Genomic DNA, 17326 nt, shown 5'->3' with positions numbered 1-17326 from the left:
TAAATGCCTGTCAATCTCAGCGCCCAAATAAGTAAAGCCTCAACCTGCTCCACTACCTGCCCCCCCAGCTTAAGTGGTTCAGACAGAGGATGCTCAGAGTTAAATGGAGTTAAAACATGCTTTATGTAGCAGTTGTACCTATATAATCATAATTGCAAGTTTACATCTCACATTTTTCACTGAATTCAGATTTTGTATCTTGCAATAAAAAAAAAGAGAAAAAGAAAGGGGAAAAAAAGGTCATTGGCATTTTTTTTAGCTCACAATTCTGACTATTTTGTTTTTTTTTAATTCTGTGGCAGAAATAATCTTCCACATAAGACTCATTCGCGCTTGTTCAAATTGTGCATAAACATGGACCACATCGGGTTTATTAATTTCCCAGGAAATCGTGCAGTAGGAGGAGCCGTTATACAGTCATCGACATTTGCGAGCTGGTTTGCTGAAAAGGCTGTTGATAGTAATCGTGGCTTCCAGCAATTGAATACAGCATGCACCTCAACCCTTAATGAGACGAACCCATGGTGGAGGCTGGATCTGCATGATGTTCATCGAGTTAGTGAAGTGGTCATCACTAACAGAAAATACAGCTATGCAGAACGAATAAACGGAGCGGACATTCGCATCGGAAACTCTTTGGAGAACAACGGCAACAACAATCCCATGTGAGAAACTTGAGGTTGAAATAATGTGGGATATCAAGAACAAATGTGAAGGACTGATGTGACCGTGTTCTCCAATTGTGTTTCTCTGTCTGTAGATGTGCTGTTATTCCTGCTATTCCAGCAGGTGAGTCCTACAGCTACTCATGTAATGGGATGGAGGGACGTCACGTGACTGTTCATATTCCTGGAGATTGGAAGACTCTTAGTCTTTGTGAGGTTGAAGTCTACGGCTATTTGGCAGGTAATTAATTGCTGCAGTGCATTGAATTGAATGCAATACATGACTACATATTTCATGTAATGTCATGCCTTACTTAAAACATGTTTAAAGCAACACAACATCGTATTTTTTGCATTTTTGTTTGGTGACAGTAGTTGATGCAGAAATTACTCACTTCAAGTCATTGTTCACGTTATATATTAATGCGCTTTAACATTGGTAACCATAGTAACATACAGTTACAGTTGAATAGTAATACAGACGAAAATAACCGTCATTTGTATCGTTCCAGTCAAATATTGCAGCACAAATATTATTAACATCTTTAATATGTGAATGCTGGCAAATGACCATGGCATAAACAGGATAATCAACAGCTAGCTGTGCATTAAACGATTTGAATGCACTCCACTGCGCGTCGGGTGGTTCTTCGCCTCCACGTCCTGCAAATCGTTTAATGCACAGCTAGCCGTTAATTATCCCTTACATATTTTCTAATTAATTTCATAATTCCCCCAAAACAATTTGAATTCTGCCATCACTCACCCTTAAGATGCTCCAAACCATCTAAGACTTTCGTTCATCTTCGAAAGAAAAGCGAAGATATGAAATCTGAGAGATGTATGTCCCTCCGATGAAAAGATTAATCAAAGATGTTCACGTTTCAAAAAGTTCATCGCAAAAAAACATCGCCAAAGTAATCCATATAAATTGCGTGGTTTCCTCCAAGCGCCCTAAAGAGACACGATCGCTCTATATAATACTGTTTAAATTTAGACTTATATTCACATTCAACGGACATTTGCACGCACATCATATTTGATTTACGAAGCTCTCTGCTGCGAGCTCATTATCATACGAACCAATCAGAGCCGTTCAATGGCTCTGGAACCAATCAGGGTTTAGTCTGTATTGTTTTAATTTAAACACAAATAAACGTTGTTTTTTTCCCCCGTTTTTTTTCCAGATATGATGTTGAAATCCTTGTGGGAATTTCAGAAATATATATTAGAAAATAAAGGCATCAAGCTTGAACAAATTTATAAACACCTAGCTTATAACAATTAATGTATCATACTGAACAACAGCCTAATCAACCAAAGTAGCATAACCCATATTAAACAACATATTTTAAATATTGCAATGGTTAATAATATTTGACAAAGGTTTGTACATTGTAAATGTTAAAAATGTTTTTCAAAATATTGTACTTTTCCAAATATTAAAATTATAAGTACATAAATAGGCTATTTAAAATATAACCATGTGTAGGCCTACTGCAATATAAAGTACATTAAAAACCTACTAAAAGTGTAAGCATTTTATGTTCTTACACAAAGTACACATAAAATATACTTTAAGTAAGTGTAACATAGCCTATGTTTTCTGTAAATACACTAAAACATCACTAAAAGTATGCTTGTGTTTAGTATATTCCTTAAAAGTGTAATTAAGCATATATTTATTACCAACGTATTTCTACTATACTTTTTAGAAATATAGTTATAGTGTGCTTGTGTTTAGCATATTCCTTAAAAGTGTAATTAAGCATATATTTATTACCAACGTATTTCTAGTATACTTTTTTAAAATACATTAAAAATATGCTTGTGTTTAGCATATTTTTTAGAAGTATAACTAAGCATATCTTTAATACAAAAGTACTTCTAGTGTACTTTTTAGAAATATATTAAAATGCAATTCAATATATTTTTAATGCACTTCAAATAAGCATGTTGGGAATACAAATGTATTATAAACATACTACTTGGATTTCAAGTATATTTTTAATACATTTAATACTACGTCTTTTTCACCTGGGATTGTATGGGACTATTTGTTACAGCAGATGTAACTTCTCTCAGAACTCCCTGTTCAACTAATTATTGTATCGTTTGATTTAACTCTTCTTTAGCCATTTTATTAATCGGATACTGACGTTGTGGTTTATGTATTCCACCTAGTATTTCATGCTCATATATATTACTAACCTTTCCGCAATCATTTTTATATCTTCCATAAGGTACTACTCTCAAGAATTGTATTAATTCATCTTTCACCTCTTCTGATCCTATCATTTTACTACGTATCCTTTTTAATTCCGATTCAATATCTACTTCTTTTAATCTAAAGACTTTCTTTAGATCTTTTGCAGCTAACAGGTTCTCTGATCCTTTTATCATTTTAATACCAAGCTTTTCTCCCATTTGTTCTTCCTCTATTTTACCATTATAAGCTTGAATTAAAATATTATCTGTAAATTGTATTGGCTCTGTTGTAGAGGTCATCTGATCTCCCGTATCTACAAGATACTCTATTCCTTCCAAATTGACAAGTAAATTATCTTCTTTTTCTATTACTCTCTGGTCACAAATGTCCCTCTTCAACAGGCCAAGTAATTCTCATTGCGTTGTTTCTTGTTTTTTCTCCACTGCCTTTTTTGTGCTTCCAGCATCTGACTGCATGTCTTTTTTGACTGCTATCTTTGTACGCCTAACTTTATTAGCGTTCAAGGTTTCTGTTTTACGCTTTTGAATTACTTCACTTCTTTCTTCTGGGGTCATTATTCCCCATTTATCATCTGGAATGTAACTTGTCTCTCTTGTGTTATTTCTCTTCCAGATTTTTGTACTCTGAGTTTCTGTTCTCGGTACAATATTTCTATTTCCTTCTCTCTGTCTGGTTTGAAAACGAGTATTATAGAGTTTTCTTTCACTCATTTTGCTACTCTGCATTTTTGGAGAATTACATTTCTGCAGTTTTTGCATATTCTTATTTTGAGGTTCTTTTCTCCTCACTACTCTTAAATGTTGGGAATTTAAATCATATTCAGCAAGTCTCTCTATTTGTTTTTTAGTTACGGTATTTAGAATTGCTATTAATTTATATCCCCCTGGAATGTTTCTTCCTACATCCCTTAACAGTCTAACCTTATCTGTCATAGGTATCTCTTCTTCTATTGATAACCATACACTTAACAATGGAACTTGATCTTCAGACGCATTAATTAACGTCTTTCAACTGAGAATATTTATCCTCCGTTCCTGTTAAGTTTCTAACCTTTTCTATAGCTTCTGCAGATATTGCATGGCCTGTGCATGTATGAACTAGACGAGTTACGGCTTCGCAACTCAAACTTGCATTTCCTGCGGCTTTAATTATACGATCCGTATAAGCACTATAATCTTCTCCTTTCTTTTTGGGTCCTATCTGTTTTCTTACTGCATCTGTCAGTTGCAGTTCTAATAATTTCGCTTGTATATCATGCTCTTCTCTACTCTGCTTCGGAGTTGTAAATTCTAACTGTCTCACTGGAAAATCCCTAATTCCAGCATTAGGAGAATAAGCACCTCTTCTGCTTTTTCTCTCCTGATCTGTGTCTTCGCTCTCCCAGCTCTCAGATGTTCCAGATCCTAATCTCGCTATAGCTTGCTGACCCTTTACTGTGTCTAATTCTCTCCTCAACTGCTGCATTTCAGCTTTTAAATTCTTTATTATTTTCTCCAGTTCTCTAACTATTTTCCTATTAAATTCATAACCTTCCTGAAATATAATTTGTTTTCCTGATTTAGACCAGCCTTCATGTTTAGCTATTTGTAAAGCAGGAGGTGACTGGCTAGCTGTTCTCATCTGTCCATAAGTTAAGTTATTATTAGGAATAATCTTTCTATCCCATTTTCTTGTTAATTCTCTTCCCCTATTCTTACTAGTGGGATTTTTATATTTAGTTCCTTTCATTTCTACTTCAAGCCAATCATTCTGAATTTGTTTTGTTACTCTCTGTAACGGTAATATTCCTCCTTTCTTATGTTTTAATCTCGTTTCTTTCTTTTTTATTGATAATTCCATCACACTATTCTCACTTTCTGTACTTAGTGTTGATGAATATGAGTCCTCACTTTCTAGTTCTTCATCTGCACTGCTCAGTTCTACTACTGACTGACTTTGATGAATTATCTCCTCTTTTGCTGCGGCAGAAACTGCTGCTCCGAAAGGCTCTATTGCTCCCTTTCTCTCATTGAAAATTTGGTTAAATTTTCCTCTATTTCTGTCATTCATTAGTAAGTTTATTTTTAAAGATTCAGTATCTGAATTCTTTATTATTCCTGTCAATATCCCTCTCATAACTGCTATTTCTGAATGCCCAAACTGTCCTGTCCCCATTAAAGTTAAATGTATTATTTTAACTCCTCTACTGATTGCTATCTGAATCAAGGACGACATTATTGTTTCGGCTTCTAACTCTGAGCGTTTGATTGTACATAATTTTGCTTTACAATCTGTCATCACAGCGTGTGCTACATAAGTCCAACTAGGCGAACCAGAGGTTAATCTCACTGATCCTGAACTCTGCATACCCAGTTGCTCCCGTGTATTTTCTATTTCTGGTAACGCCTGATTTCCTAGTATCTTAAAAATGGCACCTGCAGTACCTTCTCCTGTCTGCATTAACTGGTTATCATTAAGAACGTCTCAGGTTACATATGTAACCATGGTTCCCTGAGTAGGGAACGAGACACTGCGTCCTCTAGGGGTCGCTATGGGGAACGCCATCAGCGTGACCCGTGTCTGAAGCATATATACAAAAACACCACATGTTGGCCGGCGACAGCCTATGACGTCACTACCGGCACGACCACAGTATAAAGGGGCGCTGGGAAAATACGTCATTCACTTCTTCGTCTGAAGCTTGCGTCCGAAGCATGGCACCGAGCCTAGAGGACGCAGTGTCTCGTTCCCTACTCAGGGAACCATGGTTACATATGTAACCTGAGACGTTCCCTTTCGAGGGAACTTCGAACTGCGTCCTCTAGGGGTCGCTATGGGGAACGGAATACCCACGCCACCATGCTGAGGGGAGTGCAAGCCAGCACAAAAAGGTGAGCACTAAGTATCAACTCTACCCGGCTAAGGGAGTTGCCCCTGGGACGGTTCGACGGCTGTCAGTGACATAGGCCAAAAACCTGAGCTGCATACCCCAGAACTTACCTGTTAGGGGCCGGGCCTCCTGGACCCAGAGTAGAGCTCAAAGGCTTGGAATCAGATATAATAGAGATTCCTTTAAGGGGATAAGACCAAGCGCCTAGGATAGTAACTAGGCCTTGGCCTGTCACCCAGGGGCTACTGCTTGCTCTGCATGAGCTCGCTGAAGGAATTGTCTCAACAGATCCTTGGTAGCAACACCCTGTTCAAGTCAGTATCACTGGGGATACATAGGTAGAGTGGGGTCCAAGGTAAAAACCGGGACCTGACCGACTCAAAGAAAGGGCACGAAGCCGCAGCGCGTAACCCATACCATACAGGATTTTAGAAAGATCGCAAAACACTTGGTGTGCGATCTTACCACAATGTGGCTTTCAGAAAGTGTACAGAGACTAGTGTGCGCACTTACCATAACATGGATTTGAAACACCGTTCTGGAGAGCGGAGAACCCAACTCTCATCATGAGAGGGAACTCAGACGCTCAGAAGGGAGCGGCATGCTCATAGGTGACCCTCATGGTGAGGGGAGCAATGCCAGCTCGACCCACAAGGAGAGCATATGGGACACAGAGCTCTAGGGGAGCGGTGAACCCAACTCTCATCATGAGAGGGAACTCAGACGCTCAGAAGGGAGCGGCATGCTCATAGGTGACCCTTTAAGGTGAGAGGAGCAATGCTAGCTCGACCAACAACATAGCTCTGGAGAGCGGAGAACCCAACTCTCAGCATGAGAGGGAACTCAGACGCTCAGAAGGGAGCGGCATGCTCATAGGTGACCCTTATGGTGAGGGGAGCAATGCTAGCTCGACCAACAACATAGCTCTGGAGAGCGGAGAACCCAACTCTCAGCATGAGACGGAACTCAGACGCTCAGAAGGGAGCGGCATGCTCATAGGTGACCCTCAATGGTGAGGGGAGCGATGCTAGCTCGACCAACAACATAGCTCTGGAGAGCGGAGAACTCAACTCTCAGCATGAGAGGAATCTCAGACGCTCAGATTTGAGCGGCATGCTCATAGGTGACCCTCAATGGTGAGGGGAGTGATGCTAGCTCGACCAACAACATAGCTCTGGAGAGCGGGGAACTCAACTCTCAGCATGAGAGGAATCTCAGACGCTCAGATGGGAGCAGCACGCTCATAGGTGACCCTCAATAGTGAGGGGAGCAATGCCAGCTCGTACTTAAACCCTAGCAGGGGAGACGCACACTCTAGGCAAGGGCTCAGGGAGATTGCTACTTAAAAACCCTTGGAAGGGGAGCAGTCCCTAAGCTAGTACATAGATATCCTCAGATAGCCATGCACCTTCTCAAACCAAAGAAACTGAAGTAAAAAGACCCGCAGGTCCTGGAACTGCAGTGTTGCCAGTGTGGAACACATAAATACCAGTAAACAGTAGAACTGGATTGTACTCGCCCATCCATGGTTCCTGCGCATGAGGATCAGTCCCGGAAGCGAAATCCGAAGAGTCGGGTCCGGACCATCAGTAAGGTAGTTTCTATGAAACATAGAACTTCACCAAAACATCATAAGTCCAGCATAGAGACTGCAATGATTTTAAAGCGCAGGTTTCTATCTTGGTCCCCACCCAACCTCGGTCAGGTGGGATAAAAACGGTGGTTGCAGGGGAATTAGAGAGGGGAAGATAAGGGCAGATGACAGGCCCCCCGAGGAAAGGGAGTAGATGTTTCAATTCTTACTCTGGTCCGGACGAGAGCGTTGAGAACACGCTTTGTCTGGATCACCTCCCTCAGGTCTTGCCTACCTCTCTTTGACCCGCGCCTCCCTCTAGCCCTACCCGCAGGCGGGGGAGGGGCACGAGTCGCGACACTAGCCTTCTGTGCCCATCTCTGATCCCCAGATGGAGATGGGCCAGGACCCCTGCGTTGTTCGGGCTCAGACCTGGACCTTCTTGGAATGAAGGTTTTGAAGGCCGCTGAGCACGCCTTCGCCTCCCTAAACTTCTCGACCACCGTCTCGACGGAGGTACCGAAAAGCTCAGAAGGCGAGACTGGAGCATCGAGAAGAAAGCCCTTCTCTTTCTTCCCAACATCTGCCAGATTCACCCACAGATGTCTCTCCGTTACCACCATGGCTGCCATAGACCTGCCCATAGCAGTGCTTAGTGGCACGGAGAGCCAAATCCGTGGTGCGGCACAGCTCAGCTACTTCATCAGGTGACAAGCCCTGACCCTTATCCAGGTCCTTCAGCAGATCAGCCTGGTAAGCCTGAAGCACCGCCATCGTGTACAACGAAGCGACAGCCTGACCTGCTGCTGCGTATGCCCTGCCATTTAAGCGAGATGTTTCCTGAAGGGGCTTAGATGGCAAGGAGGGAGCCTTGAGAGAGGATGTCTCGCCCACAGAGAGATAGCTGGCCAGCGTCTCTTCCACAGGGGGCATCCCCTCATAGCCGTTTTCACGCATCCCCTCAATGTTAGCATAACTGGTATGCTGAAACCTATGAATGCGAGAGGAAAACTTTTTTTTCCATTCCCTCTCAACCTCCGCATGGAGATCAGGAAGAAATGGAAGGCTCACTCGAGCTGGGGGGCTATGGCCAGAAAGATAACGCTCATCGAGACGACCCCGCGGCGCCACCATCTTGGCCTGCTTCCACGGCAAGTCAAGCCTTGCTGTGGCGCGTTCCATAACCTCCAACAGTTCGTCATACACAGGGCAGGAGGATTGAGAGGGCTCAGTCTCAACTTCTTCTCCCTCAGACATCTCCTGCTCTTCCTGGGCATAACCCAGCAGAGCACTAGCCGCTGGATCAGATGATGTCAGAGAGATCGCATCATCGTCATCCAGCGATTCACTCTCGTTCGCGGCCGACGAGCGCGAGAAGGAAAGCCCCCTCTCTAACTCATGAGCCAGCTCCGCCTGCGAGCCCCACGAGCCCATCCTCCTCCGTGCCTCAGCAGCAGTGGGTCTTGAGCCGCGGGAAGCAGACGGCTGTCCCTCCTTCCTCGAAAAGAGAGACAGACGAGAGCGGAGCTTTCTCAAAGAAAAAAGCTCACAGTGCACGCAGATTGCCCCCTCGAGAACATTGCGTGCGTGCTCCTTGCCCAAACAAAAGACGCAAAGATCGTGTGTGTCATCAGGTGTCAAATAACGAGGACATGGATGCACACATCTCTTAAACGCCTTGCTAGTGCTCGCCATAGTAGAAAATTGTTTCTTACCTGTAGAATACACGCTTCAAACACAACAGTCACTGAAGACGAAGAAGAGAATGACGTATTTTCCCGGCGCCCCTTTATACTGTGGTCGTGCCGGTAGTGACGTCATAGGCTGTCGCCGGCCAACATGTGGTGTTTTTTTATATATGCTTCAGACATGGGTCACGCTGACGACGTTCCCCATAGCGACCCCTAGAGGACGCAGTTCGAAGTTCCCTTGAAAGGGAACTACCATTCCTCCTCTAGTTTCTTCTATCAAACCATCATAGATTATCATTTCAATTTTCCCTATTTTTAGTCTCTGTTTATTTAGTTCAGATTCTAATTCCTGTTCTGCCCTAAATTCTTCTCTAACATTGTTTTCATCTTCCTTTTGTTCTGAAAGATTTCCCTCACAATGTTTAGATCTAATTTTCCTTTCCTCCATTCTTGCGTTTTTCTCTTCGTATTATTTCTAATACCTTCAGTAGGCTATTTTTTTCTAAAATTCCTACTATTTTTGTTCCATTGAACTTTTACTACTCTTTATTTGTCTCTGGATGGAACCCAAACTAACTCGGTATTTCCTTAAACCGACGTTGTAGTTTGTATAAAACTACTCTCACATACACGTATTTAAAGGATCTCTCTCCCTATATACTCTCGTATGTTTTTGGGCTTTACTGCTCCTAAGCAGGGCGTCCCCCACTTGACAGTTTTATAGCCCCCTTCAGCCTTTTCTAGGTTTATCTAACCTCAGTAAGCTTTCGCCTCTAATTTACGAGATTTTCACTTCTTGTGTGCACACACAAACCCTTTCTGGGTTTACTAAATAATTCTCCTTGAATTATTTTTAGTCTACTCAAGTTTTTATAGGATTTCTTCCTAACAAACTCTATACTCTCTTTCTATAACGTATTGTCAAGGCTGAGCAATTGGTCATTGATCCTGGCCAGTAATCAATGATCAATATGCCCCCGACACGTTGGGCGCCATGTTTTGTGGTGCTAAATTCCATACACCTTCTACCTTATTTTATTTATTCTCAGGTTAGGTAAAGAAAGTCGAATCTGTCCTGTCCTATAAGCATTTAAATTTCATACTCACAAAATAGGTCTCAGAAGACTTCTCCGTGGTCTGTTCTTGCTCAAGTCTATAAATCAGACTCTTCATGCAGGCAAGCTTCTTAGTTATAATTAAATATAGTTTTATTGTATATAGGTTAAATACATTACAAATAAAATATAAAAACAGAAATAAAAACTAAGGTTTGCAAGCTCGGTTTTCTTGGCGTCTCTGGCAAGGCAAGTCTGACACCGGAGAAGAGGTCACGCAGAACCACCATCTGATTCTCTTCATCGTACTTCAGTCCTTTATAGACAGCAGGTGGATTCCAATGTCTTGACTCATGAGGTCTTTGGAATTTCCCTGAATATCCCTCAGAAGACTCCTATATAAAGTCCTCCATTTTCGAATTTTTCTTCTCCGGGACTTTCTTCTAAGATGTCTCCTTCGCTGCGTCCGCAACACATCAATCAACGGTAACATTCCTTTCCTTAAAGCTCTGGCTAATACATATTTCTTTTTTGACTATCTTCCTATTGATATATGCTATAACACTTTCTCAATAAATGCTTAATACAATACCATGTGTTGAACTACTTTCAATAAAACAAATACAATAACATGTTTGGTGTCTTTCTTAATAAACCACTTTCAATAAAATGAATACAATAACATGTTTTGTGTATTTCTTGATAAACTACTTTCAATAAAATGATTACAATAGCATGTTTTGTGTATTTCTTGATAAACTACTTTCAATAAAATGAATACAATAACATGTGGTGTCTTTCTTAATAAACAAACACATATAATAACTTGTAGTTACAATAAAAAGGTATTAAAGAAATAAAAGGTAAACTTGCAATAGGACAATTGCTCATTTCTTAACAATATATATATATATATATATATATATATATATATATACTGTATATATATATATATATATATATATATGTGTGTGTGTTTTTTTTACTTGCTGCATCAAAAACAAAGCACCACAGTGTGGTGCTAACAGCATTTGCGTGTGTTTATAGCCACTACAATCTACAGTATCTCACAAAAGCTGGCAACAAAAGTGAGTACACCCTAAGTGATAACAGGCAGCTATACGTCGTTTAACCATGCAAAGCCACATGTCCTATATTCATCATGTTCATGTTTTCTCTGTTTGACAGGACCATATAAATTTGTTTATCTTGTATTAGAGCAGTTAAAATTTGGTGCTTTGAATACAATTCTCTCATACTGACCACTGGATGTTCAACATGGCACCTCATGGCAAAGAACTCTCTGAGAATTTGAGAATTAGAATTGTTGCTCTCCACAAAGATGGCCGAGGCTATAAGAAGTTCGGTAACACCCTGGAACTGAGTTACAGTACAGTGGCCAGGGTCATACAGAGGTTTTAAAAAACGGGTTTCACTCGGAACAGGCCTCGCAAGGGTTGATCAAAGAAGTTGAGACCTCGTGCTGTGCGTCAGGTGCAAGCTGGCTTCAAAAAGCAGATGCATGAGTGCTGCCAGCATTGCTTTAGAGGTTGCAGAAGCGGAAGGTCAGCTTGCCAGTGCTCAGACCATACGCCGCACACTGAAACAAGTCAGTTTGCATGGCCGTCGTCACAGAAGGAAGCCTCTTCTGAAGCTGGCTCACAAAAAAGCATGCAAACAGTTTGCTGAAGACAAGCTGTCCAAGAGCATGAATTACTGGAACCATATCCTGTGGTCTGATGAGATTAAGGTAAACTTGTTTGGCTCAGATGGTGTCCAGCATGTGTGGTGACGCCCTGGTGAGGAGTACCAAGAAAATTGTGTCTTGCCTACAGTCAAGCATGGTGGCGGTAGCATTATGGTCTGGGGATGCATGAGTGCTGCTGGTACTGAGGAGCTGAGGTTCATTGAGGGAAACATGGATTCCAACATGTACTGAGACATTCTGAAGCAGAAGATGATGCCTCCCCTCAGAAACTGGGCCAAACGGCAGTTTTCCAACATAATAACGACCTCAAACACACCGCCAAGATGACAACTGCCTTGCTGATGAAGCTGAAGGTGAAGGTGATGGAGTGGCCAAGTGTGTCTCCAGACCTGAAACCTATTGAGCACATGTGGGGCATCCTCAAGCGGAAGGTGGAGAAGCACCATGTGTCTAACATCCAACAGCTCCGTGATGTCAGTATGGAGGAGTGGAAGAGGATCCCAGCAACAACCTGCGCAGCTCTGGTGAATTCAAAGCCCAGGAGGATTAAAGCAGTGCTAGATAACAATGATGCCCCTACAAAATATTGACACTTTGGACACAGTTTTGACATGTTCACTTAGGGTGTACTCATTTTTGTTGCCAGTTATTTGGACAATAATGGCTATATGTTGAGTTATATTTAGAGGACAGTAAATATTTACTTCTATACAAGTTGAACATTGCCTACTCTAAAATATATCCAAATTTAATTTGTGTAGTATTGTCCCTTATAGATATACTAAAATTGTTGCTGAAATGTGAGGGGTGTACTCACTTTTGTGAGATACTGTATCATTGCACATTTATTTTTCACTATATAATAACAAAATTGTCTTGTAAACACAATTTTGATAATCTAAAAGAATATAACAAATAATAATAATAATAATAATAATAGTGGGTAAAGTGAAATGTGATTGGGAAAGTGTAAAAGCTGAATTTACTTTTACTTAAAGAAAGGATGTATTCTTCGCTGTGAAACAACAACATATTTGTGCACAAATAACTGTTTAATTGTTAAGTGTGATTTCCTTAACTCTATAACGCAGTCACAATGTAAAATAATAGTGCATAATGGATAATAATTATCATCATCACACATGTATGAGTTTCTGTATTACCCATTTTGCTTCACAGACCCTTTCTATGGAATGTCTCCATTTAGATTGATAAGTATGTGTGTGTGTGTGTGTGTGTGTGTGTGTGTGTGTGTGTGTGTGTGTGTTTGTTAGTGAGTGTGTGTCTGTGTGTGTGTGTGTGTGTGTGTGTGTGTTAGTGAGTGTGTGTGTGTGTGTTTGTTTGTTAGTGAGTGTGTCTGTGTGTCTGTGTGTGTGTGTGTGTGTGTGTGTGTGTGTGTGTGTGTGTGTGTGTGTGTTTGTTAGTGAGTGTGTGTCTGTGTGTCTGTGTGTGTGTGTGTGTGTGTGTGCGTGTGTTTGTTAGTTAGTGAGTGTGTGTGTGTGTGTGTGTGTGTGTGTGTGTGTTTGTTGGTGAGTGTGTGTCTGTGTGTGTGTGTGTGTGTGTGTGTGTGTGTGTGCGTGCGCGCGCGTTTTTGTGAAGATTTGTATAATGACAAAGGTATGTCAGGTATTACAAGGTGAAGGTGACTTTTCAGGACATTGACCCATGACCCCACTTTTCAAAACGCTTATAAATCACACAGAATGAAGTTTTTGGGGAAAGTTGAAATGCACAGTCTCCTGTAAGGGGTAGGTGTAGGGTTGGTGTAGGGCAATAGCACATACAGTAAGTACAGTATAAAAACCATTACGCCTAAAAGTCCCCACTTTTCACAAAAACGAACGTGTGTTAGTGAGTGTGTGTGTGTGTGTGTGTGTGAGAGAGTGTGTGAGTAAGTGCGTGTGTGTTTGAGTGTGGGTGAGTGATGTGTGTACCTGTTTTTCTATTCAGGTGGGGTCTTAAACCTGAATACACACAGACTCATGGGGACTCATGTCACGGTGGGGACCTAAATTGAGGTCTCCACGGGTAAACAAGCTAATAAATCACACAGAATTAAGTTTTTTTGAAAATCTAAAAATGCCTGTAGTTTCCTGTAAGGGGTAGGTTTAGGTGTAGGGTTGGTGTAGGGCAATAGAATATACGGTCTGTACAGTAGAAAAAGCATTACGCCTATGGAGAGTCCCCACAAGGATAGCAAACCAGACGTGTGTGTGTGTGTGTGTGTGTGCGCGCGCACACGCATGCACATGAGTACTTGATAAATTCATAGCATTTCCATCTCGTCAATCGCTATACCAAGACAAACCTTTCCCTGTTGCAGACCTGACTGGTTGAGATGAAAGTTGATTGTGGTGAAATCATGGTACGTTTCAACATATATGACCTGTGACTGCAGAAATTATTTGCATTAAATACGAATGTAACTCTCCTGTCTGCTTATTCGTTGGGGTGGAGGTTTTGAGTTTGCGGTGCGTCTGTGTGAAGGATGTTCACCGCATTAGGAGTCTCTATGAGAGTCTCATGATGAAGCTGATGGCATTCTGGAGGTTTTAGTAGATGATCGACTCCTGTAGAGCTCAAGCACTGATTTACATCATTCAAATACACACAAAAGAACATGGAAATGATCAATGATCGAGCTGATCCAGATGGAGTGGAAAGCAGGACAAACTGCAGGTCTAGAGTTCGTGATTAAACTGCAGAATCAGCTCAAGGTGTGTCCTGAGAGGGACCATGCAATTCTTCTTATTTTTAAGAGACCAGATTTACACAAATGCATTATGTAATTATACAGATAACATCTTTGATCCATTTTTATCATCATAATCACCCATTACAAAAGTTGTTTATTTTTGGTGGTTCTTTCTAAACTGTCATTTCACATTTGCATGCAATTCTTTGCAAAATTTATAAAAAAGTGGATTTTGCTTAAAAGCAAACCAGTGGTGTAATGTAACGAAGTAATAATACTCGTTGCAGTACTTAAGTATTTTTTTGGGAGTATTTGTACTTTACTTGAGTTTTTATATTTCAGCCAACTTTTACGTTTACTCCATTACATTTCCTAATTAAAATGTATATTTTACTCCGATACATTTCCCCGAAGCATATTCGTTACTTACAACAAAATAGTCAGAAGTCAGAAAAAGACAGACTGCAGGACAGCAGGTTTGACAAATCAGTGGTCTGGCGCTTGTTAGACTCCTAAAAACACCTTTGCTCATGCAAACAAGTGCGCGCACAACCGCGGATGAGTCATTTTCCACTAAAGTCGAGGCTAGGGTGTGTGGTATACAGTCTATCTTCTGTGATAATATGGTAACTGTAAGTATTGTTGTAATGATGTGCGATCTGACGTTATCAAGTAGGCTATATCACCAAATCACACTCAGAGTGCACCGGGGTTGATTTATTAAAATTCATGCTTTCTATATTTATATAATTTAATATAGTTAACTTAATCTATATCACACGAAGAGTACCGTTTTTCTGCAGATATCAGCATGATAACACATTTAATATTCATTTTATACAAGATCAGTGACCTACATTTAGACATAATATTGCTTGTTTTTGCTAAATTTTGGCAACAAAAATAGTTCCAAACAAAGATCACAGCACTGTTTTGTGTCTCTGAGCAATGGACACTGTTTACTTATTGAATGAATCAGTTTTTGAATGAATCAGTTGATAAAAATGATTCAGTGACTCACTCATTAACACATTCAAATGCTTTGTTTCTGAATGAATCAGCTGTTTGAATGAATCAGTTGAATCTCAACGACTCACTCATTAACAGTCACATGCTGCCACCTACTGGCGGTTTTAATTTCACATTTCGACTATTTTTTTCATGTCTTAAATGATTTCAAATTACAGTATTCAACGTTTTATAATAAAAACAAAACATTAGGCCTATTTATCCATTTGTAACTGAACTGCAGTTTAAATGCATCCATGTCCCCTCTGAGATGCATTAAACTGTGTAAATACATCTAAATGCTATTTCAGATGCAGATTCCAGAAATGATTCTTATGATGGAATGAAAGACACTAAGTACCGGATGAAGTGCTTCTTATTCTTACCCAAAAATACAAAATGGCAAAAAAGAGTTAAAACTAAACATCTTGCTACTCAAGCTGTGTATGAACATTTTATATATTAATTTGCTTCTTTTCCATTTTGCATTTACTTGTACTTTTACTTTCAGTGCTTAAGTACGGTTAAGATTTAAAAAATACTTTTTGTATGTAAGTACAATAAATATCACATACTTTAAGACTTTTACTCAAGTAATATTCTAAACAGTGACTTCGACTTCTACCAAAGTCATTATCTGTACTTTTACTTAAGTATGGCTTTCAGGTACTTTATGCACCACTGAAGCAAATAAACACCCATTCTGCCAGTTGGGTCAGAAAAAAAATAAGCTTAATTGATTTGTGCATATGTTTGTACTGGGAAAAAAAGGCAAAAACACAGAAAAATCACATTTTGCAGTATGTTTACTGTGTCTCCTTTCAGAAATCAAAAATATTTGGATAGAATTTATCAGGCAGCTGCATGTAAAGAAAAACAATTGTCAAGTTTACAAATTATTATTATTATTTTTTATTTTTGCACGCATTCATGAGTTTTTACCCAATTATCTAGCACAGAAACCCGCCTCAGCTGTAGCTTTACTAGGCTAGTTTTAATTAATCCAGCATTGAGTACTATGGAAATTTTGGGCAAATGGCTTGTGATGTTTCTTATCTGTAATGGCTTCAGATAAAAGCATCTGCTAAATGCATAATTGCACATGTCAATTATGATGAATATGTGCACTAGTTCAAAGTATTGCAGTAATATTTTCCCATAATAAATGTGTCCCCAAATACTTTTGTGAAAATAAATGAGTCATCCATTAGTAGAATTCTGTCTTTTATCACACTGTGAAAATAGGCACTCCAATTACACTGCATTTGGTAGTCAGCTGAAATTATCTGATCGTTATTTGTTGACCGTGTAGTAGCGCTCTGTTTCCAGACTAGTTTATTTGGCCTGTCAGGTTTTGTTTGTAAATCGTCTGTTTGACTTCAAACCATTTCCATGCTCTCTGGCTCTTTTTCAATAAAGCACCTCATATTTCAAGACATGCCAGGGTGAAAATCAATCCATGCCATCCAAACTGGGAGGTTTTGCAAGTAAAAAGGAAATCCAAAGCAAAAGATCCTGCCGAGGGATAAAGGCCGTGTAAAGTGAACCTCAAAGAGCAAAAACGGCTTAAGTGGTCTGCAGGATTTCCATAGATAACATTACAGGTAGGAGATTGTTTGTATTATGGATTCATATTTATATTTATAAAAGTACTTAATATTTTACTGTACAATTTTCTTCCAAAATGAAGTGAAATATTGTAAGATATTTGTATTAATTCAGTGCTATTCCATTTTTAATTTAATATTAGGATTATTTCTTTATTTGACATTATTTCATCCAAATCAAGTCACATTTATTTCTATAGCACTTGAAATAATACAGATTGTTTC

The 17326-nt window shown here is 39.9% G+C and overlaps 1 protein-coding gene across 1 annotated transcript; it reads left to right on the top strand.

Annotated features, from left to right (window-relative positions):
• Positions 1–354: 354 nt before the first annotated feature.
• LOC131543906 (fucolectin-like) lies at positions 355–17023 on the top strand. Its single transcript, XM_058781709.1, has 3 exons — positions 355–665; positions 761–906; positions 16914–17023. The coding sequence occupies exons 1-3, from the start codon at positions 355–357 to the stop codon at positions 17021–17023; spliced, it is 567 nt and encodes a 188-aa protein (XP_058637692.1).
• Positions 17024–17326: the final 303 nt, after the last annotated feature.

Source organism: Onychostoma macrolepis, chromosome 07 (assembly GCF_012432095.1).
Source record: "Onychostoma macrolepis isolate SWU-2019 chromosome 07, ASM1243209v1, whole genome shotgun sequence".
Classification (NCBI taxonomy): domain Eukaryota; kingdom Metazoa; phylum Chordata; class Actinopteri; order Cypriniformes; family Cyprinidae; genus Onychostoma; species Onychostoma macrolepis.
This window is presented reverse-complemented; position numbering and strand designations above follow the sequence as displayed.